Source organism: Mobula hypostoma, chromosome 12 (genome assembly GCF_963921235.1).
Source record: "Mobula hypostoma chromosome 12, sMobHyp1.1, whole genome shotgun sequence".
In the NCBI taxonomy this organism is placed as follows: domain Eukaryota; kingdom Metazoa; phylum Chordata; class Chondrichthyes; order Myliobatiformes; family Myliobatidae; genus Mobula; species Mobula hypostoma.
Genome location: NC_086108.1, coordinates 44,152,757 through 44,177,171, shown reverse-complemented (window position 1 = coordinate 44,177,171; position 24,415 = coordinate 44,152,757). Strand labels below are relative to the sequence as shown.

The window sequence follows — 24,415 nt, the reverse complement described above, 5'->3', positions numbered from 1 at the left end:
TCACAGATCAAATGGCTAATCAATGAGGTGTGTTCCAGACACCCTGAAAAGCCTGGAATACTGCCTTTCTGGATGGATGTGTTGATATAGCGGTATTGTGTCATGTAACAAGTCAGCCTTCTTGTGAGCACAGAAAAGAAAATCTTACATTTCACATCCAGGAGAGAAATTGTCCTAAACTGGGCAATTGTGGAAGAAACCTCTTCCTTTGGAATAAAGCATCCCTCTGCCAATTTCCAACTTGATGGAACGGTACCTTTGACCCAGATCTTTCTCATGACCTTCCACAGCCTCCAAAGAAGTTTTGGGCATTTCTTATACACCTTATAAGGTATGCCGCTTGGGCCTGGGGCAGCTGATGCTTTAGCTTTCCGGAAGATGTCCTGGATTTCCTGCCATGTAGGTTCCTTCACATTCAGCTCAATCGATGGTTTTTCTGGTCTACACACAGCCCGATTGGTTCCTAGTCCCTGACCCCTCTGTGGGTCGCTGTGTGCCTCCCACAGGAACTCCTCTACCTCTGGCTTCGAGCTGGATAGTATACCAGATTTTTGTTGGCCAAGAAGAGTCCTGGTGAAGCTGAATGGATCTCTCACAAACTGTGCTCGCCTTTTCTCTTTCTTCCTTCTTTGCTGTCGCAGGTGTTCTGCCCTCCGGAGTTTGCACAGCTTTTCCCGCAGAATACTGGTTAAGTCCTTGATACCTTCTTTTTCAGCCGGTGAGCTGGTTTTAAACTTCTTGTTGAGCGTCTTTAATTCACCTCTCAAGCGACGAATCTTCGTTTCCCTCCTATTTGGTTGCCACAGTAACTCCGGCTGGCTTCTCCGCTCCATTGGGCCAAATCGTTCCTTTGCTAGATTGTACGCTGTGGCTGTGAGTGAGTTGATCTTTCTGTGTACTGGACCTGCTAATCCGTCTAGATCATCATCGAACTGCATCCAGGTGACGTTGTCTGACGATCTATGCTATTTGATCCTGTCTTTCCTTGATGAATGGATTGGGGTAGTGGAAGAGGAACTCACTAGGTCTGTTGTTCGATGCTGAGGCGACTCAACTGTGGAGAGATCTTCAGCTCTGTGGGGAGCTTCCTGGCTGGAATTCTCCTTCGTCTCACTGGATACTAAGTCCGTGCGCTGCACGTGGGTCACCATTGACCCACATCTAGACCTGCTCTGGTATATCTTGAGCCCTCTGATGTTTTTGCAGACTTTCCCGCAACGACACCTTACCAAGAATTCCTCTCCGATCAGTGTTGTTTGCTTTAGCTTCCTCGTAGTCGTGTTTCCTGTCCTGGCCGTTGCCGGTATGACCGTCCCGTTGAGTCTCTCATCCTCCCCCCCTCTTGGGAGAATCTGGGGGTATTGCTGTTCGTGTTCAGTTGTAGCTTGAGTGGTGCCCTCTTGCGAATGCTGCCCACAAGGTTGCTAGCGTTGTGAGCCTGTGCCAGTCCTTCCTGGAGGGCAGCTGTCTCTCCAGCGTCACCGACCTTCCTCGGTTGCCATCCAGTCTTTCCTGGAAGCCACTGGTACAGACCAGAAACTACTTGTTACATACACCTGTTAGGGTGCATTCTCCAGTGTTGAAATTGGTTGATAAGGATTTAGTTCCCAGTGTACAAGATATATAAAAGGTTACTTCATAAATTTTGAATATTAGTATAACTGCCTTAGCTTGTTCTATTTCTAAAATAATTTTCTCTGATCTTGTGTTTGATGCCAAGAGTTTGTAGAAGAATTTTTTCTGTTGTGTAGAAGTTGCCCTTATTGGTGAGCACAACATGAAATATATTTACTGTAGGTTAAATTTGTTAATGTAACTAAACGTACAAAAGGAGCAAACAGCAAGCGCAATGGAACAGATAAATTTGTACTTTTTCACTTGGAAGATTAGGTCAGTTTGATTACAGAGCTTGTTTAAAAAAAAATAGACCAGACTTGCCCAATTGTAATATCCACTGAGCCAGATGGTACAACCAGGGCAATGAAGCAGGTACTTGTATTTGCTTCAGTGTTGCTGGGCTAAGAAAATGATCCCGCCCTGTCCCAGCTTGTTACCTAGTGACCCGTGTTAGAAAGTGCTCGTTTGTAACCATGATCGTTCTGTATTGTGGCTCCCAACACTCACGGTTCGTTAGCCCCTAAACATTCTTTGTATGGCATTGGAATTAAAAATCACCTTCTGTGTGAGCTATTGGAGTGTGGCCACCATTTAAAATGTGCCACAACATGTGCTCCTGCCTTAAAGACAGTCTAAACAGCTGAAGACCTGTCTGTCAAAAGAGATGCCTCAAAAAGGCAGCATCCATCATTAAGGACCCCCCATCACCCAGAAAATGCCCTCTTCTCATTGCTACCATCAAGGAGGAGGTACAGGAGTCTGAAGATGCTCAGTGTTTCAGGAACAGCTTCTTTCCCTCCACCAACAGATTTCTGAATAGTCAGTGAACCCATGAACACTACCTCAGTATTTTTTCTCTCCTTTTTCACTACTTACTTAATTTTCTCTTTTTATATATACTTATTGTAATTTATAGTTTTTATTATTGTGCATTGCAATGTACTGCTTCTGCAAAACAACTAATTTCATGACATATGCTAGCGGTACTAAATCTGATTCTGTTTTTTTAAATTTAGCATTGAGCAGATAACAAGTATCAGTTCTCTGATTATCTAGTTTTATGGAACTCTTGTTCCATTAATGTTGTCGCAGAGCTGACCATTTAGTTGATCTGCACTAACCAGCTGTGTCTAATTGTACTGAGTGGTCTGTTTTATATATTAAACATACTATATAAACTGCACGGTACCAACAGTAAACACCAGTGAATGCTGATTCCTTGCATGCTCAGTTAATAATACCAACTGTTGCCTGTACTTGGACTGCATTCTTAACATGGAATAAAGCATTTCACAGGGGTAACAGAAAGCTTGGCCAAATAGATGGCTTTAAAGGCACAACTTTAAAGGTGAAGAGCTGAAGAGATTTCACTGTGAGAATTCCAGATAAGGTGGGATATTGCAGCTGAGGGTGCAGTGGCCTGTGGAAAGGTGTGTGTTGTCAGGATGGATGGGCCTAGCGACACATAAGGGAAGTGGATCCCTAGGAGAAGCTACTAGTAGGAAAAGATCCTTTGTAACGCAGACTCTGCTTCATGGACAGGATGGAGAAAGAAGGTACCGTGAAGCAAGTGCACGGAAGAAAATCCGACTTGACAGGTCAGCAAACTTAAATGCTTCATCTCATGGATTTTGTGACAGCTTTTGTGACCAGCAGCTTTGGACATCACAGTAGTTCTTTATGTAGTCTTCATGATAACACGGTCTCAGGATATTTTCTTTAAACAATAAACTGCTTTGTGAACATTTAGCAAAGCTACCATAAATATTAATGTTTTATGTTAAGCACCTGTTGCCACAAGCTAGAGGCCACTGCTGTGCACATTGACCTGTTAATAGTCTCTGATGGGCATAAACTTGGCCTGCTACTAACTCACTCTCTAACATCACCCCATATGTACCACAGCAGCCCACAACTCTATTTATTACAAAAGAGTCCATTGAGGTTCTTGCCGATGAAGCTTACTGCCTAATGTGTATGTTGACATCACAAAGTGCCTTCGAGTTTTTTTTCTTTGGAGAGGTACTACACAAATGCTAGTTCTTGCCAAGCGGACATTTGAAGCCTTCCGGGTGTGTAAATCTGAATCCTCTTTGGGTTAAGTTGTCCACTCTGTTCCACTTCTGCCCGCTTTCCATTTGCTTGGATAAGTGGCTCTCCAGCAACTTTTGAAGCTTAAAGTCCAAGGAACTGCCTTGAATCATGCCCTTTTCTTCCCTCTTGACCTGCAGCCATTCACCACTGGTATAACACAAAATACTGCATGACAATATAGGCATAACCCGCCAGATTCATCACCCTCACCACCTAGGAGGGCAATAGTAACAGATGGATAGGAATGTCACCTATAAATTCCCAATCAAGTGACGTACCATCCTGACTTGGAGATTCTTTCATTGTCACTGGGTGTTCATGTCCAGCAACACTAAATGTCCTTCACCAGAAGAGCTATAACAGCTCAAGAATCTCATCATCATCTTCTCAGGACAATAAAGTATAGGAATACCCTTGCCAACATAAAATGTTGATACAGAGAGGTTAATCAGTAATTATTGCTGTGATTATATTAGTATTTCTTTATATCAATTGTCAATGTGTAATCTCACATCTCAATCCTATTGTTTAATTTCAGAAAATATATCATTTCATGTAAACAAACTGAAGTACCATTGTCTGTTCCCTGGGACCTCAGCAACCAGGTAACCTGTCATTTGACAATTCACTAAGTGGAATTATTTTCTTAGGTTTATTCCTATGTTTGTCAGCTGTATTCTTTGAAGGCATCTTATTTTACAGTTCAAGCAACACACATCAAAGTTGCTGGTGAACGCAGCAGGCCAGGCAGCATCTCTAGGAAGAGGTACAGTCAACGTTTTGGGCCGAGACCCTTCGTCAGGACTAACTGAAGGAAGAGCTAGTAAGATATTTGAAAGTGGGAGGGGGAGGGGGAGATCCGAAATTATGGGAGAAGACAGGAGGGGGAGGGATGGAACCAAGAGCTGGACAGGTGATTGGCAAAAGGGATATGAGAGGATCATGGGACAGGAGGCCCAGGGAGAAGGAAAAGGGGGAGGGGGATGAAAAACACAGAGGATGGGCAAGGGGTATAGTCAGAGGGACAGAGAGAGAAAAAGGAGAGAGAGAGAGAGAGAGAGAAAGAATGTGTGTATAAAAATAAATAACGGATGGGGTACGAGGGGGAGGTGGGGCATTAGCAAAAGTTAGAGAAGTCAATGTTCATGCCATCAGGTTGGAGGCTACCCAGAGGGAATATAAGGTGTTGTTCCTCCAACCTGAGTGTGGCTTCATCTTTACAGTAGAGGAGGCTGTGGATAGACATGTCAGAATGGGAATGGGACGTGGAATTAAAATGTGTGGCATTTCCATTCCCATTCTGATACAGGATCTCCCAGTGGCCACACATTTTAATTCCACATCCCATTCCCATTCTGACATGTCTATCCACGGCCTCCTCTACTGTAAAGATGAAGCCACACTCAGGTTGGAGGAACAACACCTTATATTCCCTCTGGGTAGCCTCCAACCTGATGACATGAACAGTGACTTCTCTAACTTCTGCTAATTCCCCACCTCCCCCTCGTAACCCATCCATTATTTATTTATTTATATACACACATTCTTTCTCTTTCTCTCCTTTTTCTCCGTCTGTCCCTCTGACTATACCCATTGCCCATCCTCTGGATTTCCCCCCCCCTCCCTTTTCTTTCTCCCTGGGCCTCCTGTCCCATGATCCTCTCATATTCCTTTTGCCAATCACCTGTCCAGCTCTTGGCTCCATCCCTCCCCCTCCTGTCTTCTCCTATCATTTTGGATCTCCCCCTCCCCCTCCCACTTTCAAATCTCTTACTAGCTCTTCTTTCAGTTAGTCCTGACGAAGGGTCTCGGCCCGAAACGTCGACTGTACCTCTTCCTAGAGATGCTGCCTGGACTGCTGCATTCACCAGCAACTTTGATGTGTGTTGCTTGAATTTCCAACATCTGCAGAATTCCTCATGTTTACATTATTTTACAGTTCGATTATTTTGAGAAAGGAATTATTTGATTAATTATTATTTGTACTCTCCTCTCTATACATAAATCCAAAAAGCTGGAAATTGCATCCCTGGAATCTCCATTTGTCTTGAATGCCAAAGAAGAGTTGAGTTTAAACTTCATGTGTTGGTGAAAATTAACAACCAGGATAGAATCTGCCTAATTCTGTCTTTTGTTTGCTTGGTTATTCATGAAACTTTCACCCTCTGTGTCTAAGCACTCACCAAGATCAACCTTAATCAGATAGACAGACTTCAAGTCCTGGTTCTTTCTTTGCTTTAGCACTCTATGTTTTAGCAACATATGACACAGGAGCAGAATTAGGCCATTCAGCCCATTGATTCTGGTCCTACTCAATCGTAGCTGATTTCCCTGTTATGAGCTATTAGCCCGCAAACATCCCTGCTGACCCAGAGGAAATAACTTCACACAACTTCACTTGCCCCATCATTGAAATGCTCCCACAATGTATGGACTCACTTTCAGTAGCTCTTCATCTCGTGTTCTCTTTATTAATTGCTGATTTATTTATTATTACTATTTCTTTCTTTTTTTTATTTTACACAGTCTGTTGTCTTTTGCACACTGATTGAGCACCCAAGTTGGTGTGGTCTTTCATTGACTTTATTATGGTTATTATTCTATTATGGATTTATTGAGTATGCCCACAAAGGATGAATCTCAGGGTTGTATATGTTCACATATATGTATTTTGATAATAAATTTATTTTGAACTTTGAACTCTCTTTTTCTCTTTCAACCCCATTCTCTACTTTCTCCCTATAACCTTTGACATCCTAACTAATCTAGAACCTATCAACCCCCCATGATCTCCTCCATAGCCTTCTGTAGCAATGGGAAAACCAATTTGCCCCCGGGATCAATAAAGTATGACTATGACTTCCAAAGATTCACTACCCTCTGGCTACAGAAGTTCCTCTTCTGGTCTAAAGGGACATCCTTCTATTCAGATGCACATGCCCTCTGGTCTTAGAGGCCTCCCATTACTGTAAGCATCTTCTACACATCCTCTCTATTCAAGCCTTTCAATATCCTTATTAGATCCAGTGAATATAGGCACAGAGCCATTAAATACTCCTCATACAGTAACCCTTTCATCCCCAGGATCATTCTCGTAAATCTCCTCCAGACCCTTTCCAATGCTAACACATCCTTCCTTAGATCTGGGACCCAAAACTGCTCATAATGCTCCAGATGTGCTCATAATGCACCAATGCCTGATAAAGCCTCAGCGTCTCACCATTACAAATTACATTTGCTTCCTTCCTCTCCACCCTTTAAATGGAGGGGTGCCTCATGTTGTGTTACTGCTTGTACAGTAGCAACAACTACAACATCGACTCAGCAGCATGGTGATTATTCACGCGCAAGCTCATCAGCTATTCCATCTTGAGAATCTTCACAACTAAAACCAATATGGCCAATAAAGGCACATGGAGTGAGATTAGGGTTGCCAACTTTCTCACTCCCAAATAAGGGGCAAAAGTAGCAATCAAATACAGGACACTTGTGTTTACCCCAAGAAAGACTACATAGAAACATAGAAACATAGAAAATAGGTGCAGGAGTAGGCCATTCGGCCCTTCGAGCCTGCACCGCCATTTATTATGATCATGGCTGATCATCCAACTCAGAACCCAGCCTTCCCTCCATACCCCCTGACCCCTGTAGCCACAAGGGCCATATCTAACTTCCTTTTAAACATAGCTAATGAACTGGCCTCAACAGTTTGCTGTGGCAGAGAATTCCACAGATTCACCACTCTCTGTGTGAAGAAGTTTTTCCTAACCTCGGTCCTAAAAGGCTTCCCCTCTATCCTCAAACTGTGACCCCTCGTTCTAGACCTCCCCAACATCGGGAACAATCTTCCCGCATCTAGCCTGTCCAATCCCTTTAGGATCTTATACGTTTCAATCAGATCCCCCCTCAATCTTCTAAATTCCAACGAGTACAAGCCCAGTTCATCCAGTCTTTCTTCATATGAAAGACCTGCCATCCCAGGAATCAATCTGGTGAACCTTCTTTGTACTCCCTCTATGGCAAAGATGTCTTTCCTCAGATTAGGGGACCAAAACTGCACACAATACTCCAGGTGTGGTCTCACCAAGGCCTTGTACAACTGCAGTAGTACCTCCCTGCTCCTGTACTCGAATCCTCTCGCTATAAATGCCAGCATACCGTTCGCCTTTTTCACCGCCTGCTGTACCTGCATGCCCACTTTCAATGACTGGTGTATAATGACACCCAGGTCTCGTTGCACCTCCCCTTTTCCTAATCGGCCACCATTCAGATAATAATCTGTTTTCCTATTTTTGCCACCAAAGTGGATAACTTCACATTTATCCACATTAAATTGCATCTGCCATGAGTTTGCCCACTCACCCAACCTATCCAAGTCACCCTGCATCCTCTTAGCATCCTCCTCACTGCTAACACTGCCACCCAGCTTCGTGTCATCCGCAAACTTGGAGATGCTGCATTTAATTCCCTCATCCAAGTCATTAATATATATTGTAAACAACTGGGGTCCCAGCACTGAGCCTTGCGGTACCCCACTAGTCACCGCCTGCCATTCTGAAAAGGTCCCGTTTATTCCCACTCTTTGCTTCCTGTCTGCTAACCAATTCTCCACCCACACCAATACCTTACCCCCAATACCGTGTGCTTTAAGTTTGCACACTAATCTCCTGTGTGGGACCTTGTCAAAAGCCTTTTGAAAATCCAAATATACCACATCCACTGGTTCTCCCCTATCCACTCTACTAGTTACATCCTCAAAAAATTCTATGAGATTCGTCAGACATGATTTTCCTTTCACAAATCCATGCTGACTTTGTCCGATCATTTCACCGCTTTCCAAATGTGCTGTTATCACATCCTTGATAACTGACTCCAGCAGTTTCCCCACCACCGACGTTAGGCTAACCGGCCTATAATTCCCCGGTTTCTCTCTCCCTCCTTTTTTAAAAAGTGGGGTTACATTAGCCACCCTCCAATCCTCAGGAACTAGTCCAGAATCTAACGAGTTTTGAAAAATTATCACTAATGATAATGACTATCATGATAAAGACTACCATGACCATGAAGCCTTGTGCGGGCACCTGTGTGCGCATGCATGTACGTGCCAATTTTTTTTTCCACAAATTGGTTTTGGCTTAATCTTCCCGATTCTGATACACTGTACATACACTATCTCTACTTTATATAGGCTGTGTATTTATCACATCATTCCTGTTTTTACTATATGTTAGTGTTATTTTAGGTTTTATGTGTTATTGGTATGATTTGGTAGGTTATTTTTTGGGTCTGGTAACGCTCAAAAAATGTTCCCATATAAATTAATGGTTATTGCTTCTGCGCTTTACGCCATTTCGGCTTACGAACGGTTTCATAGGAACACTCCACCTTAGTGGGAGAAATACGGGACAAGGGCGGTCCCACAGGGGACAAACCAATTTAGCCCAATATACGGGATGTCCTGGCTAATACGGGACAGTTGGCACCCCTAAGTGAGATAGCCAACTGCACCTCACCTGGGAATGTCTAATCTGCACTCAGCAGTAATGGGAAAGATCGGTAGAGCATGTTGAGCTAGGCGTGCTTGTTCATATACCGGAAGTAGAATATTGTACTGGTAGTGAGCCATGCTCCACGGTCTGCAGCTGTGACGGAACCAAACTTCGGAAGTGGGACACAGTACAGCGCTGCTAGTATGTTGTACCAGTGACTAAAGACGTGTTTATGTGCTAAGGTGACTCTCATAGGCCAGTGGTAAAGAGGTGTTTCCCTTAACCATTTGGCATATTAAAAGTTTGTCTTTTTTTTATTATTATTAAAGGTTTACCTCAGCTACAATAATATCTCTGCACTAAAAACCCTGGCTGCAAAACAAAACTGGGTACTGAGCTGCACACGGAAGAAGGCAAGTTTAAATCAGCGGCAACACAAAGTGTTCAAGACTTCCGGCTAACCAGCTTTTCTGGAAAATGTTCTCAATTTTCTCTTTCCAGGCAAAACTTTTTACGCTAGAAGAGGATCAGTTAATATTCTTCAAAGCAGAAATGACTGTTTCTGTAAACATCAAGCAAGTCTTCCTCCTGCTGTCTGATATGAGCCGTCGACATGAGTGGGACACTCACTACCAGTAAGAACAGGCACCGGAACTATCGATTGAACTCACGTAACAGTGGAGGGGGTAGAAGCTGATGCAGCATAAGAAATAAGGAGACTTAATTCTCTCTCTCTTATTAAGGGACACGTTAAATCTGATGGACCTCCCATTCTAAATGGAGGGTTGCTTCTCTTCTCAGTTTCTCAGTGATCAGCTCCCCCAAGGCACATCGGTTGGACCACCTTCCCTATGGCTTTGTGGTGTTAGCTTAACTGAGAAGCACCCTGTCAATGGGGGAGCCTGAATGTAATCAGGTTATTGATAGGACACTAAACTTTATCACCGGCAGACTAGTTATTTCCCAGCCATTCCCAGGCCTGCATGTGTAGATGCAGCCAGAAAGAAAGTGAATATTATTAATAACTGACCGACTAAAGTGGAATCAGCTGCAGCCAATGCACAGTGAACATTCCAGCAGGGTCCAACTAACTTGGGTAGTAGTTGTCTAATGTAGATCAGGGACGCCTCAGATGATCACAGCTCAAAGACTAACAGTCTTCCTGTCTCTCTGGACCATGGAGGAAAGGATCAACTGGTTTTCTGCATAAAACATACTGTAGTTCACTACATAGAACAAGAACAAGCAACACACACACACACACACAAAATGCTGGAGGAACTCAGCAGGCCAGGCAGCATCTATGGGGAAAAAAGTACAGTTGATGTTTCAGTCCAAGACCCTTCTGCAGGAAGTCAACTATACTTTTTCCATAGATGCTGCCTGGCCTGCTGAGTTCGTCCAGCGTTTTGTGTGTGTTGCTCGGATTTCCAGCATTTGCAGATTTTCTCTTGTTTATAGTATAAGAACAGTTCCTTTGATCCAAGATGTCAGTTTAAACTAATCACACCTGTCTGCACATGGTCTATATCCCTTCATATATATCCTTTAAACAAAACTCCTCTCACTTTACAGCTGTGCTCTCTCCTACATGACACTGCCACCCTGAGATAATGACTCTGACCATCTACTCCATCGATGGCTCTCATCATCATTATATATATTTCTGTCAGTCACCCTTTGCTTCAGAGAAAACAGTCCCAGCTTTCCCAACTTCTCCTAATAGATAATGCTCTCTAATCCTGGCAACATCCTGGTGAACCTTTTCTGCACCCTCTCCAAAGCCTCCACATTCTTTCCGCAACCTGGCAACCAGATCCATACACAACACTCCAAAGTGACCCCACCAAAGTTTTATACAACTGCAGGATGACTTCACAAGTTTATATTCAACACCCTGACTGATGAAGGCAAGTGTATTGCATGCTGTTTTTACTGCCCTATCTACTTGTGTTGCCGCTTTCAGGAAAGTATGTTCCAGCTCCCCAAGATTCCCCTCTGTATATTAATGCTCCGAAGGGTATTGCCATTTACTGTACAGTTATCTCTAAAATGTGACCTCCCAAGGGGCATTACCCCACCCACATTTCTAATAGTGTCTATGTCCTGATGAACCCTTTGACAATTTTCCTCACACTCCACTACTATTTCAAATCAGACCACCTGTATTTTAGTCTAAATCACTCAGAGGGCCTAGCACTGATCCTTGTGGAAAACCACTGTCACAGACCTCCAGTCAGAATAACATCACTTCACCACAACTGCGGCCATCAATTATGAATCTAATTTACCAAGTCTCTGTGGATCCCATGTGCCTTAATCTTCCTCCATAATCATCACATAAGAAAACAAAACGCTGCTGAAGGAGGAAATGAGATGAATCTTGCAGTCAAACCAACTAGTAATTCCTGTGTCTCAGACCCACTGGATGGTATACTAAAGGGAAATCTTTAATATCTGTGAGATCACACACCAGCTTTGTAGAGGGAAAGAAAATTCCTCCAATCTGTTTATATTTCGTGGAATACTTAGAGCTTAGAAGGGTAAACCTATTATCCCTTTAAGGATTTTCTTTTAGAAAACAGAGCAGAAAAAAATCCATCTCCATGAATCGGAGAGTTGATAACCAGATGACCTATACTTAAGTTGCTGTGGAACAAGTGAGAAGTTACAATATATTTGGCCGTTGAGAGTTGAGGTGCCAACCAGAAACAGTGGCGGTAGCAGGATTCATCAAGATTGTAAAGGTAAATGCAGAAAGTGAAAAGAGGCGGATAATTTCTCAGAGATAGCTCCTGGGTCTAGTCAGCTGAATAGTCTCTTCCAGTGTTGATATTGCTCAACCTCATGTGAAAGAATTCCTTTTTTGAAGGACTTTCCCCAAAATATTTGCTTTCACAAGTGAGGGTTTCTCAATAGTAAGAATGTGAAGTAAGAATTAAGAAATTTAACTGTAGTTTTTCAAATGCATCATTTTAGGATTTTGATTCATCTTGTTTTTCCTTCCAAGAAAATTTAAGTTGATACAAAAAGTGGATGAGGATGATGTCATCTATCATGTGATCTCTCCTTCTGTCAACAAGGCCGGCAACTTTCAGGATTTTGTTCTACTGGCATCTCGGAGAGTACCATGTGCTGATGGGTAACTTAATTTTCACTTTTCAAGTGAATTGTCTGTTAATTTTTGTTTGAACATTCTCCTAGAAATATAGTCTTTAGTTTTTAGTCTTGACATGAACCACATCAGTTTTGATGTCTACAATATGACTTGCACTAATATACAGACGATGGATGTCCAGCAACATATTACTGAAATGGGTGTCTCCAATGTGCACTGTATGAGATTTGTGCATCCTTTATCACTGTAAGGCTTTATCACTTGGATTTTCAAATACTCAGACAGCTGCTGTACTTTTCCTGATTAGTTGTCATGAGTATCTTGTAGGAAATGTCCTCTTGAATTACATAGCCGGTGACAGCAAGGAGCTGTTTAAAAGTTTGCATAAACTTCATGGAAACTGTCAGTGACCAGTGATGGCAAATAGACCACCCTTTCAAAATGATAAAGTACTTAGTTTAGACAGTTTTTATGGCAAGAGCTGTTATTAACACATCCATGTGATGGTTTTATAGCTACAGGAGGTTCTGTAGATATACAAGGCTTCATGGTGAATGACTTGGTCTGAATGTTCTAGTTTCAGCAAGTAGCAAATAGTTTTTAAAACTTTACTCTGAAGCTTTAAAGTTTGTAATATAGGAGCAGGGAATGGTGTTGCATGGCTAAGTTAATGAGCCCCAATGGCATTCCTCCTATCGTGATCTGCTGTGGTTGTTGCTGTCACAAACAAGATTCTGCTACTGTGGGCCGTCCACCAAGACCTGTGCAAGCTGCAATGTGGTTAAGATGGCTTGGAGATTGCAGGGTGGGAAAATATTGCAGGAGTGCATAGTGGAACTGAGAACAATGCCCAAGCATAGAATAATGTGCTGATCTTGATGCTAGCTGATACTAAATGTCCACATCCTGAGAAACAATCATTTTCCTCTGTTCCCTTCATATTCGTGCATCTATCTGAAAGTCTTGTAAGCTTCACCAAACTACAGGCTTCCTCTGCAATCCCTGGTAACCCGGGCTAAGTGTCTACCGCTATGTGTATTTAAAAAAAACCCTCGTGTCAGATTTCAACTTTCCCCCTCTGAACTTAAAAGCAGGTCTTCTTGTGGCTGACTTTTCTACCCTGGAGAAAAGATTTTGACTGTCTACCTTATCTATGCTGCTCATAATTTGAAAATGTTTTATCAGGTCTCCCCCCAGCCTCTGATACTCCATGAAGAACAATCCAAGTTTGTCCAGACTTTCCTCACAGCTCATACCCTCTAATTCAGGCTGCATCCTCAGTGAACATTTTCTGCACCCTTTCCACAGTCTCCACATTCTTCCCATAGAGGGACAACCAGAACTGCACAGAAGTTTTATATAGCTACAGCATAACCTCCTTACTCTTACACTCAGCACCTCTACCACTGAACACATGTGTTTGTATGTCACCCTTACCACCTTCTCCACTTGCATGGCCATTTTCAGTGAGCTATGGACTTGGACCCTAAGATCCCTCTGTACCTCAATGCTATTTCAGAATCAGAATCAGGTTTACTATCACCGGCATGTGACGTGAAATTTGTTAACTCAGCAGCAGCAGTTCAATGCAACACATAATCTATCAGAGAAAAAAATAAACAAGTAAATCAATTACGTATATTGAATAGATATTTTTTAAAATGTGCAAAAACAGAAATACAGTAAATTTTTTAAAAAAGTGAGGTAGTGTCCAAAGATTCAATGTCCATTTAGGAATCAGATGGCAGAGGGGAAGAAGCTGTTCCTGAATCACTGAGTGTGTGCCTTCAGGCTTCTGTACCTCCTGCCTGATGGTAACAGTGAGAAAAGGGCATGCCCTGGTGCTGGAGGTCCTTAATAATGGACACCGCTCCCTAAAGATGTTGTGAGTACTTTGTAGGCTAGTACCCAAGATGGAGCTGACTAGATATATAACCCTCTGCAGCTTCTTTCGGTCCTGTGCAGTAGCCCCTCCATACCAGACAGTGATGCAGCCTGTCAGAATGCTCTCCACAGTACAACTATATAAGTTTTTGAGTGTATTTGTTGACATGCCAAATCTCTTCAAACTCCTAATGAAGCATAGCCGCTGTCTTGCTTTCATTATAACTACATTGATATGTTGGGACCAGTTTAGATCCTTAGAGATTTTGACACCCAGGAATTTGAAGCTGCTCACTCTCTCCACTTCTGATCCCTCTATGAGGATTGATATGTGTTCCTTCGTCTTACCCTTCCTGAAGTCCACAATCAGCTCTTTCGTCTTACTGACGTTGAGTGCCAGGTTGTTGCTGCGGCATCACTCCACTAGTTGGCATATCTCACTCCTGTACACCCTCTCGTCACCACCTGAGATTCTACCAACAACCTTGTGGAGTTTGTTCTGTCCCCACCCAAAAGATGCAGAGTGCTGCAAAGGCCTAGATACTACACACAGGCTCTCTGCTGCCCCTGAAGCCAGTGTCAGACTGCAAGCTTACTGTGCAAGTTTAAATTTTCTTCAGCAATCAGTGACAAGAGTGGGAATTTCACCACTCACTACACATTCTGGACCATAAATATCTTCGGAAAAACAATTCCTTTCTAGGGTCATTCAGTACAGAACTGGGATTCAATCCTTGTTGGTCAGAACTGCCCCCATCAAGTTCAACCTTGGCAGTGGGATTCTTTGCTACTGATTGTAAAACCTGATCCTGATGCACGATGTTTCCTCAGTGATGCAGTGACCCAAAGTTCTAATTGTCTTTGACACTGAGTTGCCTGTGGGTGTAGAGCCAGCATTCGTGGCCTGTCTGTTTGAATAAAATGAGGCTCAAGGGCAGATAGTTTCTCCCTTTCCTGCTGTGGGATCTGCTCCAATTCAGACTGGGCTCCAGGCCAGCAAACTTTAATTTTCCTACTTCTTTCATCAATCTTTCTTTGCAACATTAATATTTTTAATATCTGGTTTCTTTATTGATGTTTTAACCACCTCGGCCTGAGTTTGCCCAACTCATCTTTAGATTAGTGCTTACAATTAACTTGTTCTCTTTCCATGGTGAAGTAAGCTTTTGCACTTTCCCTCTGTCCAGCCACGGTATAAAACCAGTAATTACCTCCCCTCGTTTTTTTTTGTTGATTTTGATTTTCTGACAGATTACAATTAATTCTGGAATAAAAAGTTTGCATTTCGTTCATTTGGAAGGAGATTATTTCCGTTACATTGAAGAAAACACATCACTGTAGTCGGCTCCCCTATCTGGGCTACATTGCTGATCTATTCCCTATCTTTACACATCTGACACTCTGATAGAATTTGTCAGGTCATTCAGTACTTTTCCATGCTTGGGTCATGCAGGGGTTATGCTGCACTGACGTACTAACATTAGTATTCATTTTGAAAACTTGATGACTCGCAGTACCCAACATATTACAAAATTTAGGTGTTAGTTTATGGAATTTGACACAGAATGAAACTATTGAAAAGGACCACATGCCAAACAATGGTGCACAGCTTGTCAGCTTGTGTTGCTTGTCAATGTCTTGAATCTTCCAGGCAGATTCTGAAGGAGATTGAACAGCCTGCAAACATGTGCCTCTCTGTATTGGAAGGGATCAGATATTAGTTTTGACTCTTGATATACTGTATATTGACTTCTAACTAGCTAAGTAGAAAGTCCAAGTTATCACAATAGAACTTGTATCCACAAGGGTTGTTGAATTTATGCTCAATTTCTAGTTCACTGCTGGCTTTCACGGATCAAAATATGTGTGACAAATGATATAATTTAGAGTCCAATAACATGCAACTTAACACCCATTATTTGGTTAACTGAAATAAATTATCTTTCCAGGGACCCCTATCTGATAGCCCTCCGATCGGTAAGTCTTCCTGCAGCTCCACCAACCGAGGGCCTTGATAGGGGCGAAATATCCTGCGCTGGGTTTAAACTTTGTCAGAAAGGAGAGGCATGCACCAATGTAAGTGGTCTTCATTTTAATGAATAATCAAATAACCTGAACATGCACAAAAATGTTTATAGAAGTTTGAAAGACCAGAATAAATACTTTTTTCCTCTAACTAGATTAAATGGAGCCTTTCAGAGGGTGTGGAGTAAGATTTCCTTCAATTTTTATAGGCTGTTTGGCTTGCTTCCAAAATGAAATCTGTTTTTAAAATGTGGGTTTCAAACTCTCAGAGGACTGTGGCAGATGTAAATATTGCATGCTCAGACTGCACTAATGCTCTGATCACAAGGATTCCAAATGTTATCATGAATAAACCACCAATATCTTTAAAACTTGGGTCTGGAGTGACTACTTGTTTCTAATAGTCATACAGCACAATTACATGCCCTTTGGCCCATCCAGTCTGTGCCAGCCTGTTTTACTCCCTAGACCCGTCTACCTGCACCTGTACCATGACCCCTTATACAATGACCCCTTACCCCTTATACAACCCCTTATGCAGTATGCAGGTCCATCGCTGTCAAGCAACTCACTGATGGGAGAGTCCCGCAGTACTTTATGTTCTTAGTATCTAGCAGTGACTTGTGACCATAAAAAGGATGTACAGGATGAACAAATACACTTTTGATGAGATCCGAAGTGTCCATTGTGTCCGAGCACCTCACCTTCTTACTGCAATACCACTTCTAAGGAACTGTGGATCTGTACTACAAAATGCCTCTGTTCCACCTCACACCTGAGTGCCCTACTATTCCCTGTGTAAGTTCTACCCTGGTTTGTCCTGACAATGGGCAACATTTCACATTTGTCTGAATTAAATTACGTTGCCATTTTTCAGACAGCTGTTCCAGATTCTGCTGCAAACTCTCGATAGTTTTTCTTGCTGTCCACTACACCTCCAATCTTGATGTCATCAAAGATTTGCTGATCCAGTTGACCATATTATCATCTAAGTCATGTATATAGGTGATAAACAGAAACGGACCCATCACCGATTTCTGTAGCACATCACTAGCCACACAACTTGTGTAAGGGATATAGCCATCTACAACCACTCTCTGTCCTCACCTGCTCAGCCAATACTGAATCCAATTTACTACTCTATCCTGAATACCAAGTGACTTAATCTTGAACAAAGGAACAACATTTGCTATCCTCCAATCCTAATGCACCTCACCCGTGTCTAAGGATGGTTTAAATGTCTCTGCCAGGCTCTATGGGTTCTTAGGCTCTTCAGGCTCTACGGATTTATCCAACTTAATTGGCCTCAGGATAGCTAGCACCTTTTTTTCTGTAATCCAGGTGCAATTCATGACCTCACACTCTTTTGTTCCTCTGTTATCTGTCTCCCAAGTATATGCAGATGCTAAACATTTGAGATCTCCCCCATTTCTTTTGGCTCCATGCATAGATAACCACTTTGATCTTCAAGAGGACCAATTATGACCCTTGCTGTCCTTTTGTTCTTAATATATCTATAGAAGTCCTTAGGATTCTAATTCATCTTGTCTGCCAAAGCAAACTCCTCTTTTAGCCCTCCTGATTTCTTTCTTAAGTGTTTTCTTTCATTTCTTGTACTCCTCAAGCACCTCATTTGGTCCTAACTGCCTATACTTGATATGTGCCTCATCCTCCTCCTCCTTCTTAATCTTCATCTTCACCAGGGTCTTAATATCTCTTGAACACCATGGTTCTCTAGACTTGCCTTTTATTCCAACGGGCACATACAAAGCCTGATCTCTCAGTACTTCACTTTTGAAGGCCTCTCATATGCCAAGCATCCCTTTGATGGAAAATAACCTGTCCCAATGCACACTTACCCAGATCTCCTCTGATGCCAACAAATTGGCCATTCTACAATTTAGAATCTCAACCCAACAACTAGTCCTATCCTTCTCCATAATTATCTGGAAACTAATGGAACTATGATCACTAGATCCAATGGGTTCCCCTACACACTTCTGCCATCTGACCTGTCTCATTCCCTAAGAGGAGATCTAGTATCATGCCCTCTCAGGTTAGGACCTCTCCATATTGATTAAAGAAATGTTCCAGAACGTGTATGACAAACTCTATCCCATCCAGCCCTTTTACGGTAAGGGAGTCCCAGTCAATATTTGAAAAGCTAAAATTACCTACTATCACAACCTTTTATTTTGCATCTGCTAGCTCACGATAAATTGGCTCCTCTAAATCCCATTGACTATGGGGAGGTCTATAGACATACACCCATTAACGTTCTCATCCCTTTCTTATTTCTCGGCTCCACTGTTATTGTCTCAGTAGACAAGCCATTCAGCATGCCCTCTCTGAACACTGCCATGACATTTTCCTAGAAATGCCACCTCTTCCCCTTTAGTACCCCCCCTCTATTATATCTACAACCAAGGAACCCTGAAACATTGAGCTGCCTGTCCTGCCCCTCCCACAATTGGCTGACTAATGGCTACAACAATCATAATTCCATGTGCTTATCTATGCTCTTAGTTCATCTGCCTTACCTACAATACTCCATGCGGTGAAATGTGCTCAGCCTTTCAATTCCTCTCTTTGCATGCAGGTTTAACATCTACTTTCCCCATAGCCACTCCACCTGCTGACCAGCCACTCTGATTCTCATCCCCCTGCAACTGTAGTTTAAACCTCCTAGAGCAGCACTAGCAAACCTTCCCTCAAGGATATTAGTCCACCTCCAGTTCGTGTCCAAGCTGTCCCATTTGTACAGGTCCCATCTTCCCTGGAAGAGCCCAATGATCCAAAAATCTGAAGTCCTCACTCTTGCACCATCTCCTTCACTATGTGTTAAATTGGATTACATCTGTATTTCCAGCCACACAGGCACATGGAATGAATAGCCTCCTGAGATCAGCACCCTGGAGTTCTTGTACTTTTAACTTAGCACCTAACTACCTGAACTCGCCACCACCAGCCCCACCAGCCTTCCTGCCTATGTCATTAGTACTGATATGGACGAGGACCTCTGACTGCTTCCCCTCCCCCTTAAGAAAGCTAAGGACTTGATCAGAAATATCTCTGACCCTGGCAATGGGAGGCAACATACCATCCTTCTTGATATCTTCCACAGAATTTCCTGTCCGTCTCACTAAACAGTGAACCCCTATCATTACTGCTCACCTCTTCTCTCCTATTTCCTTCTGAACCACAGAACTAGACAGTGTCAGAGACCTGACTGCTGTGCGTGTCCTGACGAAGGGTCTCGGCCTGAAACGTCTTCCTACAGATACTGCTTGGCCTGCTGCGTTCACCAGCAACTTTGATGTATGTTGCTTGAATTTCCAGCATCTGCAGAATTCCTGTTGTTTGCTGTGCATGTCCACTGCTAGGAACCCCCTTCCTCCACCCCACACAATATCCAAAACAATATACTTGCTATTGAGCGGAACAGACAGAGGGGTACCCTGCACTCACTACCTATACCTTTTCCTTATCCTGACGGTCGCCCAGTTATTTGCTTCCTACAATTTAGGAACAACTGCCTTCCCACCTATCAACCTCTCTGACTCCTGAATGATCTACAGGTCATCCAGTGCCTGCTCCAGTTCTCCGATGTGGTCTGTAAGAAGCTGCAGGCGGATGCACAACTTGTGGGTGTTGTCATCAAGGACACTGTAATGCTGTAAAGCACTAACAGTAAGGATTCAACCACATCAGGAACGCAGGGGGAATTAGGCATAAAAATTAAAATATTGCGTTAGGTTTAAATTGTTTGAATGATGAAATTGAATGGTTATTCCAGTCAAATATTTAATGTTCTGGCGAACTTAACACTAACATTCCCATCATATTTCAAGCAAATGTATGCCTGTTACTCTGCAGTCCTGTAGCAGAGTGTTCTGATGTTCTCTTTGGTGCTCCTTTGATACTCTTGCCAGACTATTCTTTTACCTTTTCTGTTTATGCACACTTTGAAAGGGGTGGTAACACTACACCTGTACAAATCACTGCAGCAACTGGTGGGTGACTTTACGATCTCTGTCTCAGAGGCTCGCGTCAGGACATTGTTCAAGAGGGTGAACCCCCACGAGTCATCAAGTAGACTACCTGGTTGGGTGCTGAAAGCCTATGCTGATCGATTGGCTGGACTGCTCAAGGACGAATTCGACCTCTCACAGCTGCAGGCAAAGGTTCCTACCTGCATCAATCTGCAGCTGTGAGAGGATGAATATTAACTCTTGCCTGAGCAAGGGCCAGGACCCACTGCAATTTTCCTACTGCTACAACAGGTCTACGATGGATGCAATCTCACTGGCTCTCCATATGGCTTTGGAGCACTTGGACAAGAGCAATACATACATTGGGCTGCTGTTTATTGATTACTGCTTGGCATTCAACACCATCCTCCCCTCAGTACTAATCAACAAACTTCAAACCTGGGCCTCTATACCTTCCTCTGCAATTGGATTCTTGACTTCCTCACCTGGAGACCAAGTCTGCGCAGGTTAGAAACATCTCCTTGCTGATAGTCAACGCATACACCTCAAGGATGCATGTTTAGCCCATTAGTCTACTCTCACTCGTGACAGTGTGGCTAGGTACAGCTCAAACATCATCTGTATGTTCACCACTGTTGTTGGTAGAATCTCGATGGTGATGAGGAGACGTACAGGAGTGAGGTCGATCAGCTGGTTGAGTGGGGTCACAGCAACAACCTTGCACTCAACGTCAGTGAGACCAAGGAATTGATTGTGGACTTCAGGGAGGGTAAGTCAGGAAATCGCACACCGGTCCTCACTGAGGTGTGAGCAGCTTTAAATTCGGGGCACCAGCATCTCAGGGGATTTATCCTAGGCCCAACACATTGAAGCAATCATGAAGAAGGCACTCCACTGGCTATACTCATTTGGAGTTTGAAGAGATTTGGTATGTCACCAAAGACTCAGGCAGATTTCTTCAGATGTACGGTGGAGAGTGTTCTGAGTGGTTGCTTCACCTGAAATGTGCAACATCGAAAGAGACTGCAGAGGGCTGTGGTCTCATTACCAACACAGCCCTCAGCACCATGGAAAAGCAGTGCTTCGAGGATCCTCACCATCTGGGACATTACTTCTCATTACTACCACTGGGGAGGAGGTAACCACACGCGATGTTTTAGGAACAGCTTCTTCCCCTCTGTCATCAGATTTCTGTGCAGTCCATGAACACTACCTCACTTTCCTCTTTTGCACTATTAATTCATTTGTGTATTTGTAACATAGTAATTTTTGTCTTGTACAGTACTGCTGCCGCAAAACAAATTTCACAACATATTACAGTTATAATAACCAGATTTTGATTTCCAGTGATTTGCAATCCAAGTTTACTGGTCTTGTCTCATAGTTGAGTCTTTTCATCCCCATTTGCAGCCTAATGAAATGATGCGTTTTTTCGCTAAAACCAGTATCTAGATTGAATTACCCAAAATTGAGCATGGCATTGCAAGCGATGTCTTATGTATGTTTTGCATGAATACAGCTTTTGAATAGCGTCACTTGCATGTTTCTGTTCAAAAAGCAGTGATTTTTGTCATGGATAGATAGCGAGTAATAAACAGTAAGACAATTCTGAAATGTTTTGCTCACCACGGTTGTAGATGCAGTATAGTTTTGATTGCTTTTGCATCTGCAAGGTGGTAGCTGATGACTGGTGTTCCTGGATCGTTAATCCCTGTTGTTTATGAATTCTAAGCATTCTTCAGTACCAACTAACCTTGCATATCTGCTCTTTGGCCCATTGCTTGGGACTTTTGTCTCCTCTGCAACAAGCACTGTTTCATATGTGTGATGGCCTTTGGCTATCTTCCCAGACCTGGTTTCAATTGACCCCATATTCTTTGTTGTTTCCCCAGTATTAAACTGAATTGGAAATGTATATATTTAAAAAAAACTGCAGATGCTGGAAATCTGAAGTAGCAATGAGAAACAGCACAAACTTAGGAACAATACCTCATCTATGTCTGGTCATGTTGCAAAGTTCTCGACTCAATTGTGTTTGAATCAGAACTGTCTGGTTCAGAATTTCTGCCTGTCATCATTTTGGCTCAGGTTTTCCTTTTTGTATAGTCAGGCCTGCAAGGCATGTCCTACCACCTTATAAATAACACTGAATGCAGACGTGAATTTAATGTGAGCTTAATCTGTACTTCTACTGCCACATCAAGCCTTCTAATCTCACCCTATAAAAATACTCCCTTTGTTCTAACTATCCCTCCCTGACCTTCTCTGCTGCAGAGGTGAGGAAAAAGGATTGTTGGCTGGATCGGGCTAGTGGGTATTCATAGTGATGTGAATTATTGGACTATATGGAAGCATATTTTAAGAAACATATATAATAGATTCCAGTTAATTAGGAGACATTAGGACCAGTACATTCTGGCCCCATTAAGCAGCTACCCCAATTAGTCAAAGCTTCATGAAAATCATTTAAAAGGGTATAAAAAAAGAAACTACAGAAATAAACTGAGTAACAAATTAAGTACTTAAATTGAATATAGAACAAATGAGAATGCTACCTAACAACTATAGTACTATAAAACTGTATTAGTTCCTAATATTTATTGACGGAGGAATTCATTCAGTGTATGCTAACATGTTCTTTTGATTCGTAAACACAAAATAATCTGCAGATGCTGGGGTAAAAGCAACACTGACAACACACTGGAGGGATTCAGCAGGTCAGGCAGCGTCCGTGGAAAAGTTCGGTCGACGTTTCGGGCCAGAACCTGACAAAGGGTTCCGGCCCGAAACGTCGACCAATCTTTTCCACAGTTGCTGCCCAACCTGCTGAGTTCCTCCAGTGTGTTGTTGAATGTTCTTTTGATTGACTGTAAATGAACAAATCAACATAGACACCTTGTGCAGATAATGGACTGCCTTCAAACAATGGTTTCAATGATTTCATCATCCAAAACTGTATTTTCATTGTTACATACAAGATGATTGTGGATACCTTTGAATTCTTCATAGTCCCTAACTTGTTTAAGGTAGTAAAATTGCTTCATTTTCCCTCCCGGCCAGTTCTAGCATCTCCAAGCCTAAATGCTTGAAATCGTGGTAAGCAAAAACCGTTCTGAATTGTCTTGTTGTTTATTATTTGCATCTATCAGTGACAAAAATTATTGCTTTTTGAACACAAACACACAAGTGATGCTATTTAAAAACTGCTTTCTCTAAATACAGTGTGGTATCTATCAACCACAGGATGTGAGCGCGACTGATGGTAGTTAGAAAATGTTTTGCAACAGTCTCCTACCCCAAATTAAGTGTCACAGTGTCCCAAATGAAGGAAATCCAGCCTATTTTCTTGATTTGTTTATGTTCTTTAAGAGTTGCCCCCAAATAAGCAGCTGCCCTGATGAACCAATGGCCTAGTTAACTGGAATCCATTGTAATATGAAATTACAACTCAGTCAGTCTTCCTTCAAAAAATACTATTCAAATATGTGAAAGGGGGCATGGCTTTGATTTAAAAAAAAACTAAAATGACTATAATTGATAGGAGCAAATCTAAGCAAAGTGATGGAATACCATTACACTTTCTGACTTTGGCCATTTTCCTAGATGTGGTTTCAATTGACTCCAAATAAAGCCAATCTCTTACCCTGGCTTGATCTTGGACTTCACATCAGAACTTGTTAGCAGTATTAACCAGACAACATCGCAACCCTCTGTTCTCACACACTCCACCAGAAATATTTCCACACACCCACTAAAATAGCTACAAAAGATGACATAGATTTGACCAGCAAAGAACAAAAAGCCACTTGGTTTTCTGAAATGTAATTTCATACTTCAAACTCTGACAGAATCTCTATATTTTTCCCTCGTTAATCTTTGTGCTCTCCAGTTGCTTCTTGTTTTTCCAAATGACATACAGTACTTTAAGCAATTTCTCAGCTGCTGCTGGTATGACATAAAATGAAGTATCACCATGTGGGTTTACATCATGTGAACTGAACCATTCCTTTACAGAGTCTGCACCTTAGGAATATTTCCTTTTAGTTGACCTTGAGACTCTGCTAACCATCTGTGCCAATTTGTCAAGAAGTTTGAAGTGTAATTTAACAATGGGGCAAGTCCAGATGTTGGCCACTCTTCAGATTTGTGGTTGGCAGTTTCATAGGCTGCATACAAGCCATGATTTGCACTGTGAG

General features: G+C 42.5%; 1 protein-coding gene across 5 annotated transcripts in view; it reads left to right on the top strand.

The window, feature by feature from the left end:
* Window positions 1-24,415, top strand: part of acot11a (acyl-CoA thioesterase 11a) — a 135,457-nt gene that overhangs the window by 106,375 nt on the left and 4,667 nt on the right. For all 5 annotated transcript variants that reach the window (XM_063063940.1, XM_063063941.1, XM_063063943.1 and 2 more), the window contains 6 exons: window positions 3,160-3,215; window positions 4,250-4,316; window positions 9,530-9,613; window positions 9,702-9,835; window positions 12,211-12,342; window positions 16,152-16,278. In XM_063063940.1, the coding sequence (XP_062920010.1) occupies window positions 3,160-3,215; window positions 4,250-4,316; window positions 9,530-9,613; window positions 9,702-9,835; window positions 12,211-12,342; window positions 16,152-16,278 (600 nt within the window). The remainder of the gene's footprint in view (window positions 1-3,159; window positions 3,216-4,249; window positions 4,317-9,529; window positions 9,614-9,701; window positions 9,836-12,210; window positions 12,343-16,151; window positions 16,279-24,415) is intronic.